The sequence below is a fragment of the Schistocerca americana genome, chromosome 2, assembly GCF_021461395.2.
Source record: "Schistocerca americana isolate TAMUIC-IGC-003095 chromosome 2, iqSchAmer2.1, whole genome shotgun sequence".
Classification (NCBI taxonomy): Eukaryota; Metazoa; Arthropoda; class Insecta; order Orthoptera; family Acrididae; genus Schistocerca; species Schistocerca americana.
The window spans coordinates 828,491,299-828,517,202 of record NC_060120.1 but is presented as its reverse complement, the minus strand read 5'-3'; the positions used below and the strand labels follow the sequence as shown (position 1 = coordinate 828,517,202).

Sequence of the window (25,904 nt, the reverse complement as noted above, 5' to 3'; positions counted from 1 at the left end):
TTCGGAATTGATGTTTGACTGCATGGGAATGCGAGGGCAGGCATTCTCGTCCTCAAGGTCCCGGTCGACCACGTCTGACCAACACAAGGGAGAATCGCCACACTGTGCACCAACGACGTGGTAACCCTTCACATCTGCGCTTGCCATCCGAGTAAAAGTAATGGACTGCTGGCAACATTCAGTGTCATTCCGCATCAGTCGTTGGAGGCTATCACCAGCCGAACTAAGAAATTACCGTCCCATACGTAGGTTGGTGCGATCACTACAACACGAACCGCTGCGTTTGAAGAATGATGCCGTTACCAAGAAGCATGGACTGCTGATTAATGGCGTCGCTCTGCACTCAGCGATGAGTCGCGGTTATACACTAGCCTGGATGATCACCTTTGACCAGGGCATGCTTCCAGTGTTTTGGAGAGTTACAGCGGCTTTAATCTTGGCATCATGGTATGGGAAGCCGTAGGGTATGACTTCAGGTCACGGCTGGTAGTGACTGAAAGACCGTGACGGCACAACGGTGCGTCACGAACATCGTGCGTCCTTGTGTTTACCTCTAATGCCACAGTACTGTGGTGCCAGTTTTCAACAAGACAATCCTTGGCCACGCATGACACATATCTCTATGAACTGTCTGCGTGATGTTGAGGTACTCCCGTGGCCAGCAAGATTCCAAATCTGCTCCTGATGACACGTATATGGAACCAGCTCGAGCGTATTCAAGTGCCAGCATCCGGTACATCAAGGAGCAACTGCAGCAGTTATGGACCATCTTACCTCAGAAGAGGATACAACGGTTTTAGGACACCATTTCAGCCGAATCACTGCATTCGGGACCTCATTTGGATGAAATAAGCTATGGAAGGAGTCGATTTTCCGCGAAATCAAACTGATTTGAAACTCCCAGTGCAACAGTTATTGCGCGCCAGTTGTCCATAAGTGTAATTTATCTAATCTGAAAATCCCAACTGACATCGTAATACAGTTGCACTGCTAAAATTCCATTACTGTAGCCGTTATTTTAAAAGCTCTACGATTTGGCGAGGTGAGGTGCCAAGCGTTTGAGTAGGTGCCAGTGGGGATTTGAGGCGAGAGAGAGCTTTCCACTGAAAATATTATTAGAATAATCCTATAAAAATAATTTCATCTATGTCTTTTACGATTAATGGATCCCGCGGATCAGTATTAAGACGAAGACATCTTTGTTATAGATTTTTGTGGTGAGGGCTCCTAAACCTGCGTAGCCTGTGCAGAAATGCGGTCCTGATACTTAATCTGTATGATTCTTCATGTACTGTTACATATAACATGTTCTATATAACCTTGTCACCATAATTCTTCATATATGTTTCCAACTATCAGAACAACATTTTTGCAGTTGGTATTATGAAGGGGGTAAGTAATTTGTTGTATAGTCTATACTGGTAAAATTTCCCGGCTATTTCTTTCCAAACAGTGACTAGTGTTTGATTAAATAGAAACTGAATAATAATGATTCTACAATGGCGAATTTTGTTGCTCGTTTTTTGTGAAATATGTAATCTGTATCGAGCGATGAGGACTGCAACATATTTGATATTACAGCCTGCTCCGAAATGAAAAGTAAGAGAAACTTTAATGCGTTTAGCCTTCGGTAGGTAAAAACAGCAGATAGTGTGACAAGGCTCTTGTCAGTATAGGCCGCCGCTGTGTCTTAAACCACTCTACCTTAATTTTGTTTTTTCTTCTCTCACAGAGAGTGTTTTCTCTTCACGTGTACATCTTCTCTCTCTCTCTCTCTCTCTCTCTCTCTCTCTCTCTCTCTGTGTGTGTGTGTGTGTGTGTGAGAGAGAGAGAGAGAGAGAGAGCGAGAGCGAGAGTGTGCGCGCGCTGGCGCGAGAGATGTGGTGAGGGAAGAGGAGGGGAGCTAGGAGAGGTAGCTGTCACGCTTCTGAATTCATTCACGTTGCAGAAGCTGGACATAAACATCTGCCAAACGCAAGTAGCGGTTCCGCATCTTCTTTACGAAGCATGTTTTGTACCGGTATCTTAGTAAAGTTACTAAAGGGAACAGGAAAAAACCGCAAGGAAAGTAGCAATATGTGTCTTATAGAAATGTCCATTGCACTTTACGAAATCATCTTTGATAGCTAAAGAGACGGATTATGTGCCAGGTGGATGTCCTGAAAAAATAGTTCGTCCAATCAATTATAATTTTTTTTAAAATCTTCTGGCACAAAGTTAATGACCAGACACCTGAGACAATGTTGGTAACCAGTTTAGTATAATTTTCAGTCGCGCACTCTGTAAAATAAAGGATTGTAATGTATTTTACTGTTCAGACATTAACAAAGCACATTACTAGCAGTGAAAGAGGAGTCTCATTCATAAAACCTAACGCAGTAGATAAGATTCAGATAAATCATTCTCACAGAGGAACTGCCGTCGCTGGTAAATATTTACAGGTACATGTTCAAAGAATAGCTCCTTTCTTGACACAGAATAGTCCCAAGGCGTCTTATCAACAGCGGAAATCCAGTGTAAGCAAGACGCCCGATCTGCTTGCCCGTCCCCTTCTTTATCTCTCCGGCCCCCTGCCCTGCTCTCCCTCCACCAAATCTGTTTCCGACCATATACGTAAAATTGTGGTGAAGGGAAGTTGCGACATGCAGGAAGTAGCCTACCTCCGAGGGGTTATGAGTACTCTCCCTCCTCCCCGCAACTCATCCCATGACCCAACAGCACACGCTATTCACTCGTTCCGTCGCTCGCGTTTGTCATTCGGGATGGAGCAACATGGCGGACATGAGACATGAAGTACGGGTTGAAGAGCGTTTAAAAATAAAAATCGGTAAGTTATTTAAACTGTTAAGAGTATCTTTATTCAATACTTTGAAGTTTAAAGCATGAAGTTCTGTCTTCCTTGTCCAGTCTGTGAGGTGTGTGCTTCGGTAAACGGTTATACGTTTCATTAATGTTTGTCAACATGATATTTGAACAGGTGGTGCGAATAAGATAAACATAAGCATGTAAATTATTTTCTGAAGTTGTGAATCACAACGCAGTAACGTTTAGAAACAGATCCTTACATAACGAAGGCTTTCAATAATTATCAGCTTCGATTTTGCTTGGTTAGCTGTGTTAGCTACGGTGTGTAGACAAGCTACTACTGTACCCGTCCATTCATACGAGTACTTCAGTAGTCAAAATCTCTTTATCAGGAAGTCATACATAACATAATATCACGTTATTTCATAAACTGTATTAATGGTAAAATTAAGATCCGAGAGCCAGACCTTGTACAAGATAATGGTTAACTTTTTACAATTGGGACATGTATGAGAGTGATGATAAATGCCGTCCATTCATAAGTGTTGATTGACTATTGGATTCCCAGGAAATTACTGAATGAACGCCTTGCTTCCTTTCGATGATGAATGAAGAGTAGCAAAAAATGAGTAATCATTAGTAATGTTACTAGGCTCATACTTACTGCTGCAGCAGCATTTTGAATTGATGTTATCTGTTCTGGGAACTTGTTGACTGTGCTGTTGTATAACATTTTATATTAGTTATGAATTATCAATTGGAGTGTAAAGCATGCTTTATAGAAGATACCATATCCGTATTTCTGATATTTCTGCTTTGTAAAAAGTCAAGTTCCAGGTACTAATACATGAGACGACAAAAATCGAAATCAGAATAAATAATGGAAGGAAATTTTAATGTTTACCACATCACATGTATAAGAATCGTCTATATAATTTGACTTCTTCGTTAGGAGAGTGGAGGTCTGAAATGTGTAAACAGTGTGATAGTTTACCATAATGTTCTCTATAAGAAAACTGAGAACTGGAGAGAGAAGACTTTTGTTAAGATATTACGTACATTGTCAATGTTTCGAATGTTTTTCACTAACTACAATTAGTTCAGTGCACATTTGTTGCTTAGCATCTGAATTTCTTATTGTTAACATGGAACATACAGTTTAGTTATCAGGAACAACTTATTTCTTTTGTTTATTTGGCTCTGAATTAACAAGTGTGTTAAGTTAATTGTCTGCATAAGAACGTCTGTTCAAATCAAAATAAACAATGGAAGGAAATTTTAATGTTTACAAGACCTCATTTATAATGTTTGCTCAACAAGTCCTTTATTGAATAGTAGCAGTTCTCAGTCACAAATGATACTGTATACTCCTCTGGCTTGATTAAACCACAAGTATTTAATTGCATCTCATTCCTAGAATTAGTTTGCATTAGAGCTGGAAATCTTTTTTTCCAGTTGTGACTCAATCTTGTTGACAAATGTCATATATATGAGAATCTGTTAGTTACCAAACAGTTTGGGCAAATGATACTCATAAATTGTATTCTTTGATTATCTCCACTATGTAAACATTACTGTACTAAAAATTAGTGTGTGTAAATAGTTGTGCACAGATGTACTGAAAGTGAATGTTATTTCAGTTTTAAAGTTTTTATTTATTTATTTTTCAATCTAAATACTATTTGATCTCATCTACTCCATCACTTTCCTTCTAGGTGAAGCAAAAAATCTCCAGTGTCGTAGTCATGGTTCAGTTGGTCAACGTGATGTGTACTGCACATTGACACTTGATCAGGAAGAAATTTTCCGCACTACTACTATCGAACGAACTCTAAAGTAAGTATTTTAACACTAATCTGATGCTAGAAGACAAGTGCTATATTTAGAGTAAATGTCTCTGTTGCTACCTGTATCTGATGAATGTTTCCAAAAGCACTATTTCAATTATTTGATCATTTTTGACTGTTGGAGTTTAAATTAATTTGTGCTGGTCATTTGATCAGACTTTACTGGATTTCATATTCAGCTTTTGCAAAAGAAAACAAAGAATACCATATATTGCCCATGTCATCTCATGATGAAAAATTTGACATAACTGGCTATGTAAATGTATTATGTTGCTTGATGACAGTGAGATATTAATAATTGTTTGTGCTGTACTATGTTGTTGTTATGTACCTCAGTGGAAGTGATCACAAACATTTTTGTTACTAATGGTGGGAAAAGAAGTGAGTAAAATATTATATGACGGGAATAATATTAACTGTGATTAGCATTTAAGATTTTCATAACTCTGGTCATATTGACCAGTGTAGCTACTGTTAAAATATATTTTGCTGTTGATTCAAACTTTATCATATTGCCTGTATTTCATTCAAAGTTCAGGTGGTGCTAGAATAGTATTTCAGTTAAGCTAATTTTGATGTAAAGATGTTAATTTATCACTTTGTTGCAAAAATGAAACTGCCAACTAAGAAATTGCTCTTTTATCAAAGTAAATGTCAAAAGTTAGTGTTCTTTTTTCTGTAACAGTATCAGAGTTATTTTATGCACATTCACAAAATCTTGTTTTAACAGCCCCTTCTTTGGTGAGGAGTTTCAATTTGAAGTACCAAGAAAATTTCGCTACTTGTCAGTGTATGTTTATGACCGGGACCGTCATCTGAAACAGGACAAGGTGCTGGGGAAGGTAGCCCTGAAACGTGAGGAACTGAATAGCTATCACAATAAAGATCATTGGTTCCTCATTCGACCCGTCGATGCAGATAGTGAAGTTCAGGTATGTTGCTAATTTTTAAATTATCGTTTTTATTGTGTGCCTTGTGAGAACCAATATTTTAAGAGTACCACACTTACATGTGAGAATGCTTACCAAACACTCTTCTGTCGTTTATTGTCATTATCCTGAAAAAAGGAACAGAAAATTTTCTTTATAAACTAAACTTTGTCCTTACCCCCCCCCCCCTCCCCCCCCCCCTTTATGCACACCCTTCTATTAAAAGTAGCACTTTTCTTCAGTAATGCTATTGTAGTGATGTGGCATCTGATAAGCTACTTACAAAAATCACAATTGAACATTTTTCTCAAGTGCTTCACATTCTGCCAGCTGTGAGAATGTCTGGATTAATTACTGGTATAATCTTGTGGTGCTGTTCTATAGTCTTCAATCAGTAGTGGCACTTTCATGTTTTATGTTGTACATAAATGACTGCAAATCACTGTTAAGACTGACAAGACTGAAGGAGCTTCTTTGGCTTCATGTTACCATTCTTCATACAACTTTGATTCAAGACGGGCAAGCTGACTACTATGTTTGATAATTGCCATGAAGGGTGGCAGTTATCTTACTGGTTTCTCAGAGCTACAGTATGTGACAAAAATATCCGGACACCCCCAAAACCATACGTTTTTCATACTGGGTGCATTGTGCTGCCACGTACTGGCAGGTACTCCATATCAGCAAAGTCAGTGGTCATTAGACGTTGTGAGAGAGCAGAATGGGGCGCTCCACGGAACTCACGAACTTCCAATGTGGTCAGGTGATTGGGTGTCACTTGTGTCTTACGTTTCTACGTAAGCTTTTCCACACTCCTAAACATCCCAAGTTCCCCTATTTCTGATGTGACAGTGAAGTGGAAATGTGAAGGGACACATACAGCACAAGAATGTTCAGTCTGACATTGTCTGTTGACTGATAGAGACCGCCGACAGCTGAAGAGGGTTGTAATGTGTAATAGGCAGACATCTATCCAAACCGTCACACAGAAATTCCAAACTGCATCAGGATCCACTGCAAGTACTAAGACAGTAAGGCGGGAGGTGAGAAAACTTGGATTTCATGGTTGAGCAGCTGCTCATAAACCACACATCACGCCGGTAAATACCAAACGACGCCTCGTTTAGTGTAAGGAGCGTAAACATAGAACGATTGAACAGTGGAAAACCATTGTGTCGAGTGACGAATCACGGTACACAATGTGGCGATCCGATAGCAGGGTGTGCCCAGTGAATGTCATCTGCCATGTGCGTAGTGCCATCGGTAAAATTTGGAGGCACTAGTGTTATGGTGTGGTCATGTTTTTCATTGAGGAGGCTTGCACCCCTTGTTTCGTGTGGCATTATCACAGCACAGGCCTACATTGATGTTTTAAACACCTTCTTGTTTGCCACTGTTGAAGAGCAATTTGGGGATGGCGATTGCATCTTTCAACACAATCGAGCACTTGTTCATAATACACGGCCTGTGGCGGAGTGGTTACACGACAATAACATTGCTATAATGGACTGGCCTGCACAGGGTCCTGACTTGAATCTTATATAACACCTCTGCGGTGTTTTAGAATGTCGACTTCATGCCAGGCCTCGTCGACCGACATCAGTACCTCTCCTCTGTGAAGCTGTGAAGAATGGGCTGCTAATCCCTAAGAAACCTCCTAGCACCTGATTGAATGTATGTCTGCGAGAGTGGAATCTGTCATCAAGGCTAAGGGCAGGCCAGCACCATATTGAATTCCAGCATTACCGATGTAGGATGCCACAAGCTTGTAAGTCATTTTCAACTAGGTGTCCAGATATTTTTGATCACGTAGTATATATTGGTGTCACTCACTGTGAAATGTTTTGGGAATGGTAGGGAGTGTGTCAGTAAGTGATCCTAAGTAGTTAATCAGAGAGGAGCAGTTAGGCACTGTGAATGGGAGCAGTGAGTTGAAGGTGTCAGATTCATTGAATGAGGATATATTGGGGAATGATAGTGGTCATAATGTCTTAAGACATATACGCCATAATAATGAATATAATTCTGATGCGTACAATATAGAGGTGAAGTTACATTGCAAAGTGATGTGATATGTCAACTTGCAACTAGATTACTAACATGATCGTGGACCTTGCTACAGAGCAGTGTATCACCACAACCTTGTTAAAAAAAAAAAAAAAAAAAAAAAAAAAAAAAAAATGGGGCTGGGGATAATATTGGAGGCGTGACAGTGACATTCTTGTCAGATTTCCATTTTTTTCTAAGTAGATGTATGTAACACACACCAAAGCATTATGGTATATTTAAATTGTAGTAGCAAAAAGTTTCATTTAATGGAGTTGACAGCCATAATGCTTTGTATAAATGTAAGATTGCAGAACATAAGCCCACAAACCTTGATGAGCAGCAAAACTATAAATGGAATGAATGAAATGCACTTCAGTGCCTTTATGCTTAACATTAGCATCTCTGTCCTTTGTTTACTTTTCTGTGTACACATTGCTGGCGAAAGTTTTGGAAAGAGGCACTGACAGGCAGACTGGATTTTCTGTGCTGCGCTTAGATCGGTGATGAACATCTTCACAAAGCCAATTGGAAGATAGTTTTATGTACACAATGAGAGAATGTGATGCATGGCTCTTGCCCAAATGAATGTAACATCTAATTTGCTTACAAAGTATGGTATTGTTCAATTTACATAACAGAAGAATCAGTAATAAATGTAAACTCTTCCACTGCTATGTGCATTTGTATGACACACATAGTCTTTTTCCATTTTCACCATGTGCATCATATTCAATCACTCAAGGGCTCATGAATATTTGCCTGTTCTGCATACACATCACAACTTTGTTGAAAGCAAATAGGTGCCACATACTACTGGCCAGTGACAAAAGTTCTGTGGTGTAGGTTATGTAGTGACAACACCAGATGACAGTGGTTGTTACCTCATTATGGTGTAGTGCCAGTACATGTTCCTCACTGGTACTGGTGTTTTGTTTACATACATGACATTGGATTGTGCTAGTTTTCAAAAAGACTTTGTGGATACACATGCAAGTTACGGATGATACGTCCACAGATGGGACGAACAAAGTTTCATCTTCCACTGACAAAGACAGTGGAAGTGAGCTGTCATGTGAAGGGGTGTCTTTTACTGATGGGGTCTCTACTTCACAAAATAAGTGGTCTGATGTGCAGGGAAATGTAAACAGTTTTGTTTTTTCTGGTAACTGTGGAGTGGTCAATACACTTTTTAGCAATCTACATGCAAATATTTGTCCCACTAACGTTTACAATTTCTTCCCTGATGAAGAAATATGCAGTTTCATAGTGAAGGAAATAAACAGTTTGGGTGAACAAAAGATAGATATTTGAATAACTGCAGCAACATTGTGACAAAGAAAATGTAGATGAACATGATGAGGTGTTCAAAATTGGGAAGCTTGTGGACACACAATTCCACAAAGCTTTAACTCCAGGTGAAGTTGTTTGTATCAATGAAACAGTGGTTCCATTTTATCAACGGTTACGCTTTTCTTCAGTACATTCCTGGAAAGTGTTTGAAATAGGGAATGAAACTGTATAAAGTGTCTGCAGTAGGTGGGTGTACTTAAATGTTAAAGTGTATTGTGGAAAAGTAGTTAATGCTATAGACATTACAACTACTACCACTACTACTACTGTGGATTTAGTGGAGTCACTTTTGAATTCTGAAAGGATACTTTTTGTAGAGAACTTCTACTCTTCTATAAACTTAGCATATGTTCTATTAGAAATACAACCTTCTCATTTGGGAACACTCTGCAATAAAAGGGGCAAATCCAAAAACTGTTATCACTAAACCATTGAAGAAGGGGGAAATTGTGGTAGTGGAAACACAACACTGTGGCATGACAAGGGCATCATTTTTTTCACAGCCAAACACAACCTGAGCTTGTGGCAGTGAAAGTGAGGAGGAGTGAAAAATCCAAATGCAGTTGTGGATTACATTGCAGCCAAAAACTTCATTGATCTTTCAGATAAAAAAAAAGCTACGACTCATGCCTGAGGAAGTCAGTGACGTGGTACTGCAATGTGGCTGAAGTACCACAATGTGGCCTTTGAATTGCTATTCAGTACTATGTTTGTAAATGCTTGTGCTTTGTATGTTCAAATTAAAAAACAAAAAATGGGTATCATTGCTTTCAGCAAAGCTGTTGCAAATGAGTTACTCGGGATTGATGATGATCAGGAGACACCAGTGAATGGGAATCACAAACTGGTTGAAACTGCAGTGAGATGTTGACGTTACCAGAAACTCTCCATAGCAGGTGAACAAAGGCATGCTATCAAGCATAAGAAGCAGGTGTCATTGAAATACCAAATCTGTCCTCAAGACTTTTATGCGCATGGCCTGTCCCCCCCCCCCCCCCCCCCCCCCCCCCCTCCGCCCCCGCCCAATGGACAAATGTGTAAAAAAAATTTTTTTCGTTTTGATAAGTGAAGCAGTTATATGACTGGTAGTTGGAGTTTTTATTTGGCATTAATAACGTCTTCCTAAGATCAAGAGTGATGCACATGGCCCTATAAAAATTCTATTTGTATCTTAAGATTAAAATGGACTGTGTGCATCATATTTCAGGGTGTATACGATCCGGAAGAAACCCGGGAATTTTTTCATCCGGGAGAAACCCGGGAATTTTTTAGAATTCCGGGATTCTTCATTGTTTTAGATTTCAGTTTTGTAGGTTTGACGTGTAAGATCAGATACGCTGACAAAGAACTTTAGTCCACTACTGCTGAATAATACTGCAGCAATGAAACATAAATCAGAGAATAACACCAAAATAAAAGTTTAGTTGGATAGAAAATTGGTAATTTACACAATGCACAGACCAGTTTGCCAACACCAAAAAGTGTCAAAGGCTTTAGGTCAAAGATTATGCAGTACGTCCGCAACAACTAACGTGCATTCGATGTGCGTGATGTCACAACTGTTTAAATTTCTAACAGATCACCAGAAAATATTACGAATAGTGGCTTGAGATGCGTTACTTTCAAAGTAAATTTCCATGCAAGATGATTTATGTTACATGTGAGAATGTGCAGTGAATTTCTTAAATCACAGGGCTTTATAACTCTCATTCAAAACGTAACGCTTTGAGGATCAGCTATTTGAAAAATGTCGGGCCCAGAAGATAAGTCATTTATGCCACTATTTAAAATTTTGCCGGCACATTTGTATTTGATATGACTTAATATGTAACACACGCTAAAAAAAGACCGAGCTTCAGGTTAGTTTTCATATTTAATGTTGTTCTTTCATAGATAAAAAATTATGCAATCGATGCCAAAAAGTGTAATTGACCTTAAAAAAAAATGTGCATAATGTGTTACTGAGCAATGTCACAAGTCTCTTCATGCCAGAACACTTCGACTTTTCTACGCAACTGATAATCATTTTGGCATGATTTTAATTGCCAAATTAGAGCCTGTTAGTAGGCCTACGGACTTCCTATCATTGTAGGACTAATAACAGTGGATGCCAATAGACGATGCAATTCTCGTTCGTACATACACATCTGCTTATGAGTTAACCGGTGTAGAAACGCACTTAGCTGAGTTGAGCGAGCTCGGCATAACTTCGTAACGTGCGCGCCGCGGCCTGTCTTTCTCGTAGGCGCCGCGGCCTGTCTTTCTCGTAGGCCTCGTGCTCTGAATAACTGCCGTCATTCGATAGCGAGGTCTCGTGACATGAGCTATGACTGGCTGACAAAAGTGCATCGCTCAACGCAATCTCTATTTTAGAGTTTCGGAAGCTACTGTGCTGTAATTTGTGGAATTTGTGTAAATACTTTCGCAATACGAAGATAATTGTCTCGCATCAAACAACTTTCCAAACGCATTGTTTTTCCAGGATTTCGTTTCCTAAAGTGGTGGGACATCCTCCGCCGGTATAAGACCTTTATGATTCAAAGGACTGATACGTTTTATAGCTCCGAGGGAAAGTATACTGTTACTTAACCCAGATGTATTTTCACCCGCTTTATACGCAATTTCATCCGGGAGAAATTGTGTTTTTAACCGGGAAAAATCCGGGAATTTTTTTTTTTCTTGTCCACGTAGACACCCTGTATTTGAGCACATCGTATTTATCAGGTTAAAACCAATTTTTTTGTCTTTTCATGGATTATCAGATATACTGGCTTTAGTTTTTTAAAATAATGTGAAGGAAAAAAAAGTCATGGCCAAAATGAAAAATTAACCAAAATGCTGCTGGTAGTAAAAGTGTGCAGAAAGATAGGAAAATATATTTGCTCAGCACGAGTAACAGGATACAAATTACAGAGTTCTTGAAGTTCAACATTGAATATTCCACTCCGAGGATGTAAATATAGAGCAAAAATGGATAAAAACGAAAAGTATTATTCAGTATGGATCAGACCAGTATGTGCTCAGCAAGGTTTTGTGGGATGAGGAAGACCTACTGTGGTTCAACGGCTTCATTAGAAAGTTACTACAAAAAGCAGAAAGATCTTCAGGGCACCCTTTTATACAAAGTCAAAGTGTAGCTGAACAAAACCAAAATGAGCATAAGGAGAGTAATGTGAGAAGCACTCAATTAATTTGCAATTAAAATTTTTCCATACAATCTGACAAAAAACTCTTAAGAAGTTTTGGTCTTGCCGGAAGTCACTAAATGTTTCTGAATCATCTGTTTAATCACTCAGTGAACATGCTAACACCAAAATGGGATGAAGCAGATGTAAGGCCAAAGTTTTCTTAAACTATTTCACAATGGACTATTGTAATATGGTTCAGTCACTGCACGTGTGCTGAATTGAGAGATATTGAGGGAAGTGATGGCAGAATATTATAGATTTTCCACAGTCACCATGATGTTCTGCTATCATTGTTTTTTTGTGTTAGTCTAGTGGCACATAGCATTGTTGTTCTGCCATACTTGTGGTGACTGGCCTCCCTGTGTCCCCCCAAGTAATTCATGTACTCCTTCAGCATTGAGATACTTAATACATCCTTGAAACTTGTCATGTCATGGATCATGTGGCTTCTGCAGAAAATCGGTTTGGAACCCCATCGGTGAAGAACATTGCGTAGTCTTTTAATGATGCTCTTTACATTTGATAAGTGCACTTGGGGAAGCTTCTCTTCTTTGCTTTCTTCTCGTTTTGTTCTGGTTGGCTGTGGTTTATAATGTTGTCATATCCGTTGGTGTGAAAGATGTGGTATAGTGCACCTCAATTCTTCTTGTATATTATTAGTAACACTTATCCGGTGGGCACAGACAGTCATTGTATGAAGGACAGAATACTTCTGAATTGGATGATAGTGGTTCTCCTCATGCAGATACTGGTTGGTGTGTGTTGGTTTCTGTTTCACTATGTGTCCCGTTCAACCATTGGTGGTTCTGCATACCTCGGCATCAAAAAATGGTACCACACTGTTATTTTTGGTTTCACGCATGAACTGTACGTTCTTATGCAGGCTATTGAATACTCAAGTATGTTTCCCAGCTGCACTTTTCTGTGTGACCAGGTAAGGCATGTGTCATCTACATACAACAGAAAACGACGGGGCCATAGGGTGCATGAGGTGGTGGTGTTTTATCAAAAGCTTCTAAAAAGAATTCCCCAGCAATGGGAGAGCCCATTGCCACTCCTTGTAAATGCTTGTAGTATTTTTCCCACCAGGTGAAGTATGTTGATGATGGGCATAAAGGCACAAAATCACAGATACCAGGTGTGATCTGCTCATGTGCTCATTGAGAACAACTGGGGCCCGTTGACACATCACATTGTCATCCATAAAAATTCCACGATTGTTTGAGAACATGAAGTCCATGAATGGCTGTAGACAGTCTCCAAGTACTCAAACATAACCATTTCCAGTCAATGATCAGTACAGTTGGATCAGAGGACCCAGTCCATTCCATATAAACACAGCCCACACCATTATAGACCCACCAACAGCTTGCACAGTGTCTTGTTGACAACTGGGGTCCATAGCTTCATGGGGTCAGTGTCACATTCAAACCCTACCATCAGGTCGTACAATCTGAAATTGGGATTCGTGTGACCAGACCATGGCTTTCCAGTCCTCCAGGGTCCAACCAATATGGTCACGAGCCCCTGAGAGGCGCTGCAGGCATGTCATGTTGTTAGCAGAGGCACTTGCATTGGCCGTCTGCCGCCATAGCCCATTAAAACCAAATTTCACTACACTGTCCTAATAGATACGTTTGTCATACATCCCACATTGAATTCTATAGTTATTTCAAGCAGTGTTGCTTGTTTGTTAGCACTGACAAACTTTACGCAAATGCCACTGCTTTCAATTGTTAAGTGAAGGCTGTCAGCCAATGCATTATCTGTGCTGAGAGGTGATGCTTGAATTTTTGTATTCTCAGTACACTTTTGACACTTTTTATTGGTGTAATATTTAACTCCCTAACAATTCCCGAAATAGAATGTCCCTAGCATCTAGCTCCAAATATCATTCTGCATTCAAAGTCTGTCAATTCCCTTTGTGTGATGCTGCCGTCATCTATATATGTGAATATCACTATTCCATGACCTTTGTCACCTCTGTATACATAGTGAAGCTATTTTCAGTTTATAAAATGAATGCTTATTTTCAGTAGTTATGTGAGCTTTTATGTCAAATAGTTCCTGTTAACAGTGGCTGAGAAGTGCTCAATTTGTAAGTTTTATGTTGTCAGTGACCTGTGTAGTGTCGGTGGAAAAGGGAGTGGGTTGACAAATGTGGCACCCTGCTGCTGTCTCCCATTGACAGCGTATTGTAAAGCCATTTGCGTTGTAGTCACACTTATCTCACCATTGATTGTGGAACTGGTAGACTGCTTGTAAAGTAGGTTGCACTGAGTGGAGTCACTTCCCACACATCCACAGTATTTCTTCCAAGATGGGTGTAAATATGTCTGATGGACTGATTGTATTCAAGTCTAGAACAGTAATCTGTTGTAATTCATTGCTTGACTTATGTCGAAGTACCGGAAGTTCTATAGCACCTAGATGATCTGCCTCTGTTCCAGAGGCAGACAGATCAAGCCTCTGGGCCTTTTAGAATAAGAGGTGAGGCTGGGTGATGCATTTGATACTCCTCGGGCTGTGAAAATTATTCCAGATAGCAATCGGGGAGACAGTGAAATTGAGAGCGTTTAATACATATTGACAGTATCTTACACTTGGGACAGCAGTGTGTATATGCCCAAGAAAATGTGGAAAAAACACGGGAATTTTGTCATCTGGGAAAAATCTGGGAATTTTTCATTGTTTTTGTTTCCAGTTAAATTTTTGTAATTTTGACTTGTAGGAACTGATACTTTGGCCCGCTACTGCAGAATAATACTGCAACAAGAAAATATAAATAAGAAAATAACTGCAAAATAAAATTTTAGTTGCAAAGAAAATGCGCCATTTACAACAAAACAACTGCATGCACAAGTGTCTGCCAACAGCGAAATGTGTCAATGGCTATAGGATGAAGACTGTCCAATACTTCATAACAGCAAACTGCTTTTGATGAGTGTGATGTCACAACTGTTTACATTTATAACAGGTTGTGGAAAATTATTGCGATTGGTTGTTTGAGAAGCATTATTTCAAAGAAAATATCCTTTTGTCCAAGAAGAATTACGTTACATGTGAGAATGTGCAACTAATTTCTTAAATTGTGGAGCATTTGACTGTCATTTAAAAATTAAATCTTTGAGGACCAACAGCTTAGGAAAATTTCGAGCCAAGAAGATCAGCCATTTATGCCATTATTCAAACTTACCAGCATGTGTGTGTTTAAAATATCTTAAAGGGTAACACATTAAAAAAGACCAAGCTTCAAGGTATTATGCAATAATGATGGTAAAATGTATAATTATGATTTTTTTTAAAAAAAGTGTGGGGTGAATTAGTGAGCAATTTTGCACAGAATTGACTTTTCCATAGAAAGTGCTCATCAGAACATTTATTCAGCCAGGTAACCCACAAAATGTTTGGTACATAGCAGTGAAATTTATAATTGTGCTTGTCAAAAATATTCATCTGCTACAATTTAAGCTGTGCTCTTAGCATCCTGTCTAAACACACCCTCAGGAAAAACAGCAATAAAATTTTGATGACTAGCATCGTTGGTGAAAGCATGTAGATATATTGAATGTATATTAATTTAAACAATCAGCTTTTCCTATTTGTGTTTTCACACGGCTGAACAGTGATGTTATTGGCTGACTACATCACAAGTCCTATGCTCTCAGTATCTGCTGTCATGGGCTTTTACAAAAGCAGATCACAATCACAATATCAGTACTTTTGAATGTTACCAGGCTGTAATTGGTGGAACTTGTAATTTATTTCCATAACATGAAAATGTGCGTGCTACTGCACATCAAAGATCTTTCCAAAACACATTGGTTTTTGGTCGGTCTCATTTCCTAAAGCGCCGGGAGTTTCTATGCCGGTATACAATACCTTTACCATTCAAAGGATCTGCGAATTTTACAACTCCAAGGAAAATTGTATTGCCACTTAAAGTGAAAAAAGTCTCTGCCCCCTGGTGCGATAGAGTGTATTATCATGTGGGGAAAAAATGTAAATATGGGAATCATTTTCCTTTTCCATATATACACCCTGGGCAGGAGCTTTAGTGCATCATACAGTTAACAGCTCCAGCTGTTGAGCTGTTTTTCGTAACAGCTCGCTCAGTGACTCCAAATAAGTATGTGCTTAATGAACTGAAAATAACTCCATAATATACAGGGTGTACATAAAGTCTGGAAACACTTTCAATTATTTATTGCACAAGAACTAAACATTGTACAGATGTCATACATATTGCATTTTGAAGAGAAACTCTGAAAGTTTTTTTACAGACATGTGATATGCAAAGCATGAGTGGCTCGACAGACGTCAATATGGTAATCAAATTCTTGTCGTACCCGTCCAAGCATGGCATCTTCGACTGTGGCAGTTGCTTCTTGTATTCTCTCCCGGAGCTCTGCTACATCATGTGGTAGAGGTGGTACGTACCCCAGATCTTTAATGTGTCCCCACAGGAACAAGTCACACGAAGTTAGATCTGGTGATCAGGGAGACTATTTCATGGAACAGCTGTCCCTTTCTGTAGCACGGCTGATCCACTGATGCGGCAGCTCCGTGTTCAGGTACCCATGAGCTTCACAGTGAAAATGGGGTGGAGCCCCATCCTGCTGAAAAATCAAAGGAGAGACCGATTCCATTTGTGGCATCAACCATTGCTACAACATATCCAAGTAGGAATATCCAGTGAGAGTGCTCTCGGCGAAGAAGAATGGCCCGTACAGTTTTTGACGTGACAAGGCACAAAAAACATTTACTTTTGGGGAATCACGCTCAAATTCAATGCATTCGTGTGGATACTTTGTACCCCAGATTCAACAATTATGCCTGTTCACTTTCCCATTAGTGTGAAAAGTGGCTTCGTCGCTAAAAATTAAGCGATCAGCAATGCCATCCCCATCCTCATTCAGTTGTTGCAATTACGAACAAAACTCAAAATGCTTGTCTCTGTCATCGTCATTGAGCTTCTACATTAGCTCCAATATGAATGGTTTCATACATAGCTTCTGTCACAGGACTTTCCGCACTGTCATTGGAGCCATTTCGAGTTCGTGGTATGCACAATGCACAAATTTCTTTGGACTCCTTGTGAATGTCTGTCTTACGCACTCCACATTCACTTCACTCGCACTGGGATGTTTGCTTCTCTTTGCCGGGCACATGCAACCCATCGTAATGAATTTGTTGTGCTATTGGTAAACGGCCTTCCTTGTTGGTGACTTCTTACCGTACTTGCTTCTAAACATCTGTTGAACTGCTGTAGCGCGCTTGTTTTTGTCGAACTCCAACACACAGAAAGCCCACTCCTCACCTGAACTTGCCATATTTGCGACTAGAGCTATCAACAAATTACCAAACAACACTGTCGCAGTATACATGAAAAAAAAAAAATAAACTTTCAGGGTTTCTCTTCAAAATGACATATGTATAATACCTATACAGTGTTTGGCTCTTGTGCAGTAAATAATTGAAAGTGTTCCCGGACTTTATATACAACCTGTATAATTACAAGCACAGTGAAGTTATTTTGTCTCCTCACATATGAGAATTGGATAGAAAATGCTGGGGAGCTTCTGTTTATAAACTGAAAAGTGAATACTGCTTGTGGTGGGGGAAGTTTTTTCCCAGAACAACACTAAAGGTGCCACACAGGATAACCAAGAATCAGTTTCCCCTCTAATGGTGTAGAATAGTGTGAAGAGATTTACTTAGATTCTGTCCATAATTGTTTCATGGGTTGGTATTATTGATAACTCATGATAATGGTCAAAGTAGGGAGGATATAAAATGTAGACTGGCAATGGCAAGGAAAGCTTTTCTGAAGAAGAGAAATTTGTTAACATTGAGTATAGATTTAAGTGTCAGGAAGTCGTTTCTGAAAGTATTTGTATGGAGTGTGGCCATGTATGGAAGTGAAACATGGACGATAAATAGTTTGGACAAGAAGAGAATAGAAGCTTTTGAAATGTGGTGCTACAGAAGAATGCTGAAGATTAGATGGGTAGATCACATAACTAATGAGGAGGTATTGAATAGAATTATGGAGAAGAGAAATTTGTGGCACATCTTGATTAGAAGAAGGGACCAGTTGGTAGGACATGTGCTGAGGCATCGAGGGATCACCAATTTAGCATTGGAGGGCAGTGTGGAGGGTAAAAATTGTAGAGGGAGACCAAGAGATGAATAACTAAGCAGATTCAGAAGGATTTAGGTTGCAGTAGGTACTGGGAGATGAGGCAGCTTGCGCAGGATAGAGTAGCATGGAGAGCTGCATCAAACCAGTCTCTGGACTGAAGAATACAACAACAACATCATCTGCATCTCATGTAGTGTTATAGCATTCTGTGGGAAATACACACACATCTCCCCCCTTCCAACTTGTTCTGTCCCTTCCTCTCTCCTGTGCATGTCTGCACACTTTGTCGCCAGTAATTCATAAGATGCACTGTGATGGGCAGGTCAACCTTGTGAAATGCTCATTAGTTCTTCCTGTGATGCGATGGGGTAGATAAAGTGAGACATCACCTGCTCAACCTTCAGTTTGCAGACCTATGTTGGAGGTAAGTGCATAAACACAATCAGGTGACCTGCATTCCCTCGTGCTTCTACCACACACACATCTTGCCCCCTCAGTCCAATTACACCCCCAGATAAAAACACAATTTATCCCTTAATAAGGTTCTATTGAACTTACATGTAGTACACACATTTAATATTTGTTTTTAACCCACTTTATTTAAATATTAACATTAATATTTATACCATTAAACCAATATTTTTAATAATCTGTGATTTTCCATCCCCTGCAACACAGAAACTATTAGTTCCGAAGAAAAATGAACAGGAACATTTTTGTGGGAAATTTAATGTAGTTTATTTTGTACTGGTAAACATTTTTGCTAGGATTCACAATTTTTTAGTTATTCAGGAAAAAACATAAAAAAGTTACCTTTAATTACCCCCACTCACCCCAACAGACAGGCCCTGTTCGTCAGAATTTTCAGTAAGTTGTTCATGAAACTTCTTCCCCCTGCTGTACAAAAACTTGCAACTACACAAGTTTTTTCTCCCAAATCAACATTGTTTTGTTTTCATTGACTGGACAAAATGAGGTCAGTCAGCACACGGGTGGCAGAGCAATAATGCTACGTGCCATTAGGTCACCAATAGTGGGAAACCCCTGTGATTGTTGACAACTTATCACATTGCAGGGAGCTCATGTACTAGCAAACATGCCAACACAAAATAAGAAAGGCAGTTGAAATTATTAAGCAGCATTGAGAGAGGATGACTGCAAACTTGTGATGTCATGGTTGTCAGCTTTCGCAGTCCAGCAGGGCACAAGTGGTCGCGGGGCAGAAGCCTCACTGGACATTGGTGCAATAGCCTAAACAAATGGGTAAATAGGAAATGTCAGTGTATGCCCACGGAAAGCCAAGCACTGACAGACACCAACCATTGACAAGCCATATAGTCCATGAATAGCCTCCTTCCTACCCTCTCCCTCTTGTAATGACTAGGCTGTTATTACAATATAATGGCCTAGTCATGACAATAAAGTTCCAGAAATGTGGCGTATTAATACTGTTAGTTTGCTGTATATAGGTTACCCCTCCTATCTTGCCCTGGCATTTAACTGATCGTGTGGCACAGCCTGTGGGTCTGTTTATTTTTCACCTTGAGACTTCACTTCTAAGTGAAGTCACTAAAGTGACCGTTTTCTACACGTCTGTAGTAGCTGCTGCAGATTGATAACAGTTGTTTTTTAAAATTATTTTGAAGATTTGTTGCATACCTTGAAATTGTATCAGAAATTCCAATGAAATACATGTTCAGCCTGCTATCCTCTCATTCGCTACTTCTGTGTGTGTGTGTGTGTGTGTGTGTGTGTGTGTGTGTGTGTGTGTGTGGGCGGGCACGCGCATGCATGCATGCTTGCTGCTTGTCTTTTTTTGTTTTCTTGTGCTACCCCTTCCTTTTACAGCTTTTTAGTTGTTATGACTGCGGTATGAGCACTGACATTACATTCTCGTGTGACATTTGATTCTTTCTGTTAGTCAATTAATAATTTCTCATGGAAACCATCTAAACTGGTCTTGCAGCAGCTATATATCTGTCACATCCTGAGGCAGAAGTTAGAAGATTTCTCTTGGAATTTGGTGTGTTATACATAGAGGGGATAGTTTTGTTTCAAGTGTCCCATGATAGCATTCCTCCATGTGGTTCCATTGGTGCTGGGTGTAGCAACAACATATGTGGAGTGACAACTAGGTAGGCCAGCAGAGTTTGCTAGGCAGGATAAGGGGTATTCAGATGCATCGAAGCACCTCTCCTACCCCCTAATTTGTTGAAAGTCCATTAAATTATTGTGACACAAAGGTAAGGCTTTGTTATGATAAAAATGATGGGATTTCCTTCAGTGTTGTTTGGAGATAACTCATTGGCATCACTGAGTGAGTAGGCATGGTGTTTAAGACTCTGGGCTTATCTTTTGAACCTCTTTTTTTTTCCTTCCTGATAGGGCTCAGTTTCGGAATTATGGCAGAATGCCTGACCTTACCAGGTCTTAGACACTTTGCTGGCTCCTGTCACAACTTTACTATTCCTGTAAACATTGTCCCACAAGTAATTATTTTGTTTACTGCCTTCCCTTTTGCACCTATTTTTCTTAAAATATGTGGGAAGATATAATTTGCTTGCATCTAGACCATAAGTGTTGCATTAATCTCTCAAATTGACAGTTGACAATATGGAAAAATCATACATTTAAAAAGTAAGGACATTTTATCTAGTTTTAAATATTTGGTGCTCATAACAAAGTTGCACATGTGGAGCACCACCCATTGACTATTTATGAGGCCACAGAAGTCATTGTTGTAATTCAGTAGTCACCTGGCTGCTGTTGAAAACAGATAACTGCCTGTGAAAATTTTTACTCCCACCAATTGTGAAGTGTATGCTGTTACTTGATTTTTGTGTGCTAAATGATCTACAATTGCCAAAAACTTATCTGGAGTTGTGCTTAGCTTATGTGCCTATAATAATAAGAGCAGGAAAGCCCAGACAATGTTGCAGAGACTAAAAGTGGTTGTGCAAATGTGTATGATGAAGTGCTTAGTGGCAGATCCAGTATCCAAACCAATGAAGTTTTGCAACAAGTGGACCAGCAATTGCAATCTAGTTGGTAGTTGGTGTTATGGGTGGTGATTTTCTTCCTATTAGAAGCACGCTACTTACAGATATTGTGACAGAAGGGCCCCGATATCACAAATTGTGTGCAAGGTGGGCACTGGAAATATGCACTGGCCAACACAAACACCAAAGAATGTCAAGTAAACGAGGTGTTCTAGACCACTGTCAACAAGATGGAGATTATTTGTTTTCTAATATTGTTAAAAGTGACAAGATGTGGATGTTTTACACAAGTACAATGGCACCATTTAGCTTTGCCAGAAACTAAAAAAATCAAGCACTCTTCTTATTAAAGTTGAAAAATGATGGTTACCATTTTTGGGATGAAAAGGGCATTATTTTGGTTGGTTTCAGGGAAAGTTGGTCAACAGTTAAAATTAATGTCTTACATTACATTGTCTACCACACACCAGATGTCATCCAAAATGATAGCACAGAAAACTTTCGTTCTGGAAAGTCCATCTCCTCAAAAACACATGTGGATGCACTGCCGGTTGTACAAAGCATAAGATTCAGCACTTCCGTTGGAAACTTTTCTGTCACCCATTTTACTGCACTGACCTCATTCCCAGTACTTAAGTGTTAGCCTTCTTGCACTTGAAACATTGAGTTGGTTGGCAACAGTTTGATGATGAGACAATCAGTACTGCCATTACCAGCTGGTTCAGTTACCACATGGAGATATACGAGGAGTAGTAAAAAATATTTAACTCGCATGATAAAATCAAGCTGCGACCATGAAACTCGGTTATGGTGATAGTCCTCTACATATTCATCCTTCAATGCTTCACAATTTTCCAAAACAGAGGTTGACTTGACAAAAATATCCTTTGTGGAAGTCTGCATCTTGACTGTTGAGAAAACGATCCATCCTGAAAATCACTTTGTCATTCTATGTATGGTTGCCATGCAATTTGTGTTACTGTGTTCTTTCCAGAATGAACTGGGACTTTGTTATGAAGCTAAAAGACCCCTGGGACAGCCTCCCATTCCATAACACTTGGTCTCAACAGCCTCCCCTAAGCTCATCAGGAGATTTTGGTGCTATGCTCCTGTGATAGTCTGTATGAGAACACTGTTAGCACCACACTATGGTAGCCCCAATATACATTTAGTATCATCTTTCACAGTGATTCTTGGGTATTTTTTTTTTTTTTTTTCAGTGGTGAATCCACATGTTTCCACTGCTTGCTTTGATTCTGTATCTCAGAGCTATAGTGATACACTCAGCAGGTATCTGTAGCGATTAGATGTCTAAAGGAGTCATCTGGATTGACTGAACCCAGTCCCAGCATTTCTTCTGCTTCTGCTTCTGCTTCACTTCAGCAGGCTTTTTGAAGGGTTGTGAGCATTTGTGATACCAACTAGGCAGCAACCTTAGTAATGTTCAAAATCTCGTACAAGATGTTGAAAAGCAATACATGACTGATTTTCCACTATGGCCATGATTGTGACAAGCCACTCACAGAGCACCATTGCTTCCAGTTCTCATGTGACTCTTGTTTCTTCACAGGAAATGATCATTTCGTTCATTATCTTTCAGAGTTATTTGACCACATTAGAAATGCTTGCAGCATCTAACCAATGTGTCATATGATTGGTGGGTTATTGCAGCATTGTTGCCATTCAAATACAGAAAACCTATTAGCACAGAATACTCTACTTTCTCTGTGGGCTGCACCATATTGTTTCGGTGCTACTTTCCGTGTGCTATGGTAATGTAAGGTAGGGACTTCAGTGTGTACCAGGCTGTAGACATACACCTACAAACAAATAAAAATTACATAATTTAATTTTTTTATTGTTATTCAGCCTTTATGATTTTTGACATAACAAAGTTTTTAAGTGTCCAAGTATACAATAAATACAGAAGAGGGCTTATAATTGAACCTTGAGATGAATCTTGCTTTCATGTTCTGGGACCAGTTGGCTTATTTTTGTACTCTTATGAAGAAAACTTGAAGAAACTAGTGCAGCATTATAAAAAGTGCTTAAAGAGAGAAAATATTTGATAAAAACTTACTGTAGAAGCACAGTACGCTAAGTCACTTTATCTCCACATTATGTATTTTGTATGTCATTGTTTATATGACACGCGCATCGCTATGCTGTTTCACAGCTGCCAAAATGGGTTTTAACTGTAATGACCTCAGCTGTTTTGCACCCAAAAAATATTGTTTGTATTTTAACAAATTTGTCTCGTGTCTTTCAGTACTGTGTAACAAATTGTATCTTTCATGGATTCCCTGAAAATCATTTACTAATTTGTATTACTGTAGAAATTGTTCACTGGCAGTCATTAGTATGAATGTCTACATTGTTACTTTCAGAATTTATGCTCTATAACCAAGAGGAAAACAAGTTCACTTTAATCATTAATAAATAAAACTTTTATTTTCATTTTAATGTGTACAAAAAGCATATCTTTTTCAGGGTAAAACACATATAGAAGTTAAAATTGAACCTGTTATAAAATCAGTTGATAATGAGCAGCAGAACAGTAGAGCAGTTGTGAGGTACGTGATTATCTAGCACAAGTGGCTTATTTTTAGAGCCTCCGGTAGTAAATTTCTGTACTATGTTTAAGATAATCTGAAATTTATTACTGACTTACCAGTATGTTCCAAATGGCTGATAAGCTGTTGTAAAGTATCTCTCTCTCTCTCTCTCTCTCTCTCTCTCTCTCTCTCTCTCTCTCCATTTTTTATTTTTTATTTATTTAGTTATTTATTCATTTTTTTTTACATTGAGATTCATTTTTACAAGCTCAAGCATATAATTTCATGGTCTGGCTTTTAAATGGTATTGAAATTGTTAAAATACACTTTTTATTATGTTGATATACACTTTCCATTTATGTAAGTCAACTTCATCTGCAAAAGAAGTTTTGTAGTATGTGTATGAGGTTGTTGTTGTTGATGTTTTCTTCAGTCCAGAGACTGGTTTGATACAGCTCTCCATGCTATTCTATCCTGTGCAAGCCTCATTATTTGCGAATAACTACTGCAGCCTACATCCATTTGAACCTGCTTACTGTATTCCTCTGTTGGTCTCCCTCCATAATTTTTACTGCTCCTCCCACTTCCCTCCAATACTAAACTGATACCTTGATGTCTCAGAATGTGTCCTATCAACCAGTCCCTTCTTTTAGTCAAGTTATACCACAAATTTCTTTTCTCCCCCATTCTACAAGGGTAAGTCAATTATTATCCACAGTTTAGTTATATTTTTGTTTATTTTGGTATAAGGTCTTTTTACATTGATGTGCAATGCTTTGTTTATTTGTTGTTATATATGTTTGCAGTTTTCAAGTTGCTAGGTTAGTTTCGTTAATGCCGCCACACGGTTAATCGTGGCTGCACCGCTGTCTATTTGCACCAAAGAAGAGCAATGTTCAGGGATCAGTCTTTTGTGGTCAGTAGGTGTATTAGGGGCCGAAATTCATTGAAGACTTTCGGTACAACAGGGCAACAGTGTTTTGCCACACTGGGGTGTCTACGAACGGATTGAAAAATTCCAAAACTGTCGCACAAGTGTTATGCATGATGAAGGAGCTGGAAAACCGTTTACCGCCAAAAATGAAATGATTCTCTTAGACAGATGATTAACTGTTGACGAAGTGGCACATCTTCTGGAAATTAGTCACGGTTCTGCCTTCAACATCATCCACAACAGACTTGGGTTTCATAAAGTTTTTGCAAGATGAGTCCCAAAACAACTCACACAATTGCATATACAAACGCGCTTGGACATCTGCAAAAAACATTTGGATTGCTGTGGTAACACAGAGAACAACTTCTAAGACAGGATCATTACTGGTGACAAAACATGAATCCATCGAGTCAGAGAGTAAATAGCAGAGTATGGAATCGAAACATCCGTATTTGCCGTGAAAGAAAAGTTGAAGACTCAACCATCTGCAGGAAAACTGGTGATTATGGTTTTTTGGGACGCACAAGGTCCAGTATTGGAACATTGTGGGGAAAAGGGCACAGCAGTAAACAGTGTACGTTACAGTGAGATGCTTACTACCAGGCTAAAGCCTGCAATTCGCAGCAAATGCCGAGGATTGCTGTCAAAAGGTGTTGTGCTGTTGCACGAAAATGCCCGTCCGCATACTGCTGCTCGCATTGCTGAAACACTCCAGAAGCTCAAATTTGAAGTACTGGATCATCCTCCATATAGTCCCGATCTTGCCCCTTCTGATTACCACTTGTTTGGTCCACTCAAACAGGCACTAAGGGGCCGTTGATTTGCCTCGGACGAAGCGGTGAAAGTAGCGGTGCATTCCTGGCTCACAACTCAACCGAGAACCTTCTTTTATGAGGGCATCAGGATGCCTGTACAGCAGTGGACCAAGTGCTTTGAAACACAAGGAGACTACATCGAAAAATGATGTTCTTGAATTTTCTTATTTGATTACAATAAAATTTTATAACTACTTTGCAGATAATAATTGACTTACCCTCATATTTAGTATTCTGTCATTGTGTTCCATAAAATGAATTAATTGGAATAACTTCTAGCATTTTATT

At 39.2% G+C, this 25,904-nt stretch overlaps 1 protein-coding gene across 2 annotated transcripts in view; it reads left to right on the top strand.

Moving 5' to 3' along the window:
- The first annotated feature begins 2,673 nt into the window (after positions 1 to 2,673).
- The window catches only part of LOC124595466 (GTPase-activating protein), a 136,420-nt gene continuing 113,189 nt past the window's right edge, over positions 2,674 to 25,904 (top strand). The window contains exons 1-4 of one of the 2 annotated variants that reach the window (XM_047134218.1): positions 2,674 to 2,827; positions 4,521 to 4,641; positions 5,383 to 5,584; positions 23,803 to 23,885. In XM_047134218.1, the coding sequence (XP_046990174.1) occupies positions 2,707 to 2,827; positions 4,521 to 4,641; positions 5,383 to 5,584; positions 23,803 to 23,885 (527 nt within the window). In that variant the 5' untranslated portion in view covers positions 2,674 to 2,706. The remainder of the gene's footprint in view (positions 2,828 to 4,520; positions 4,642 to 5,382; positions 5,585 to 23,802; positions 23,886 to 25,904) is intronic. The other variant, XM_047134219.1, reaches the window with a different exon arrangement.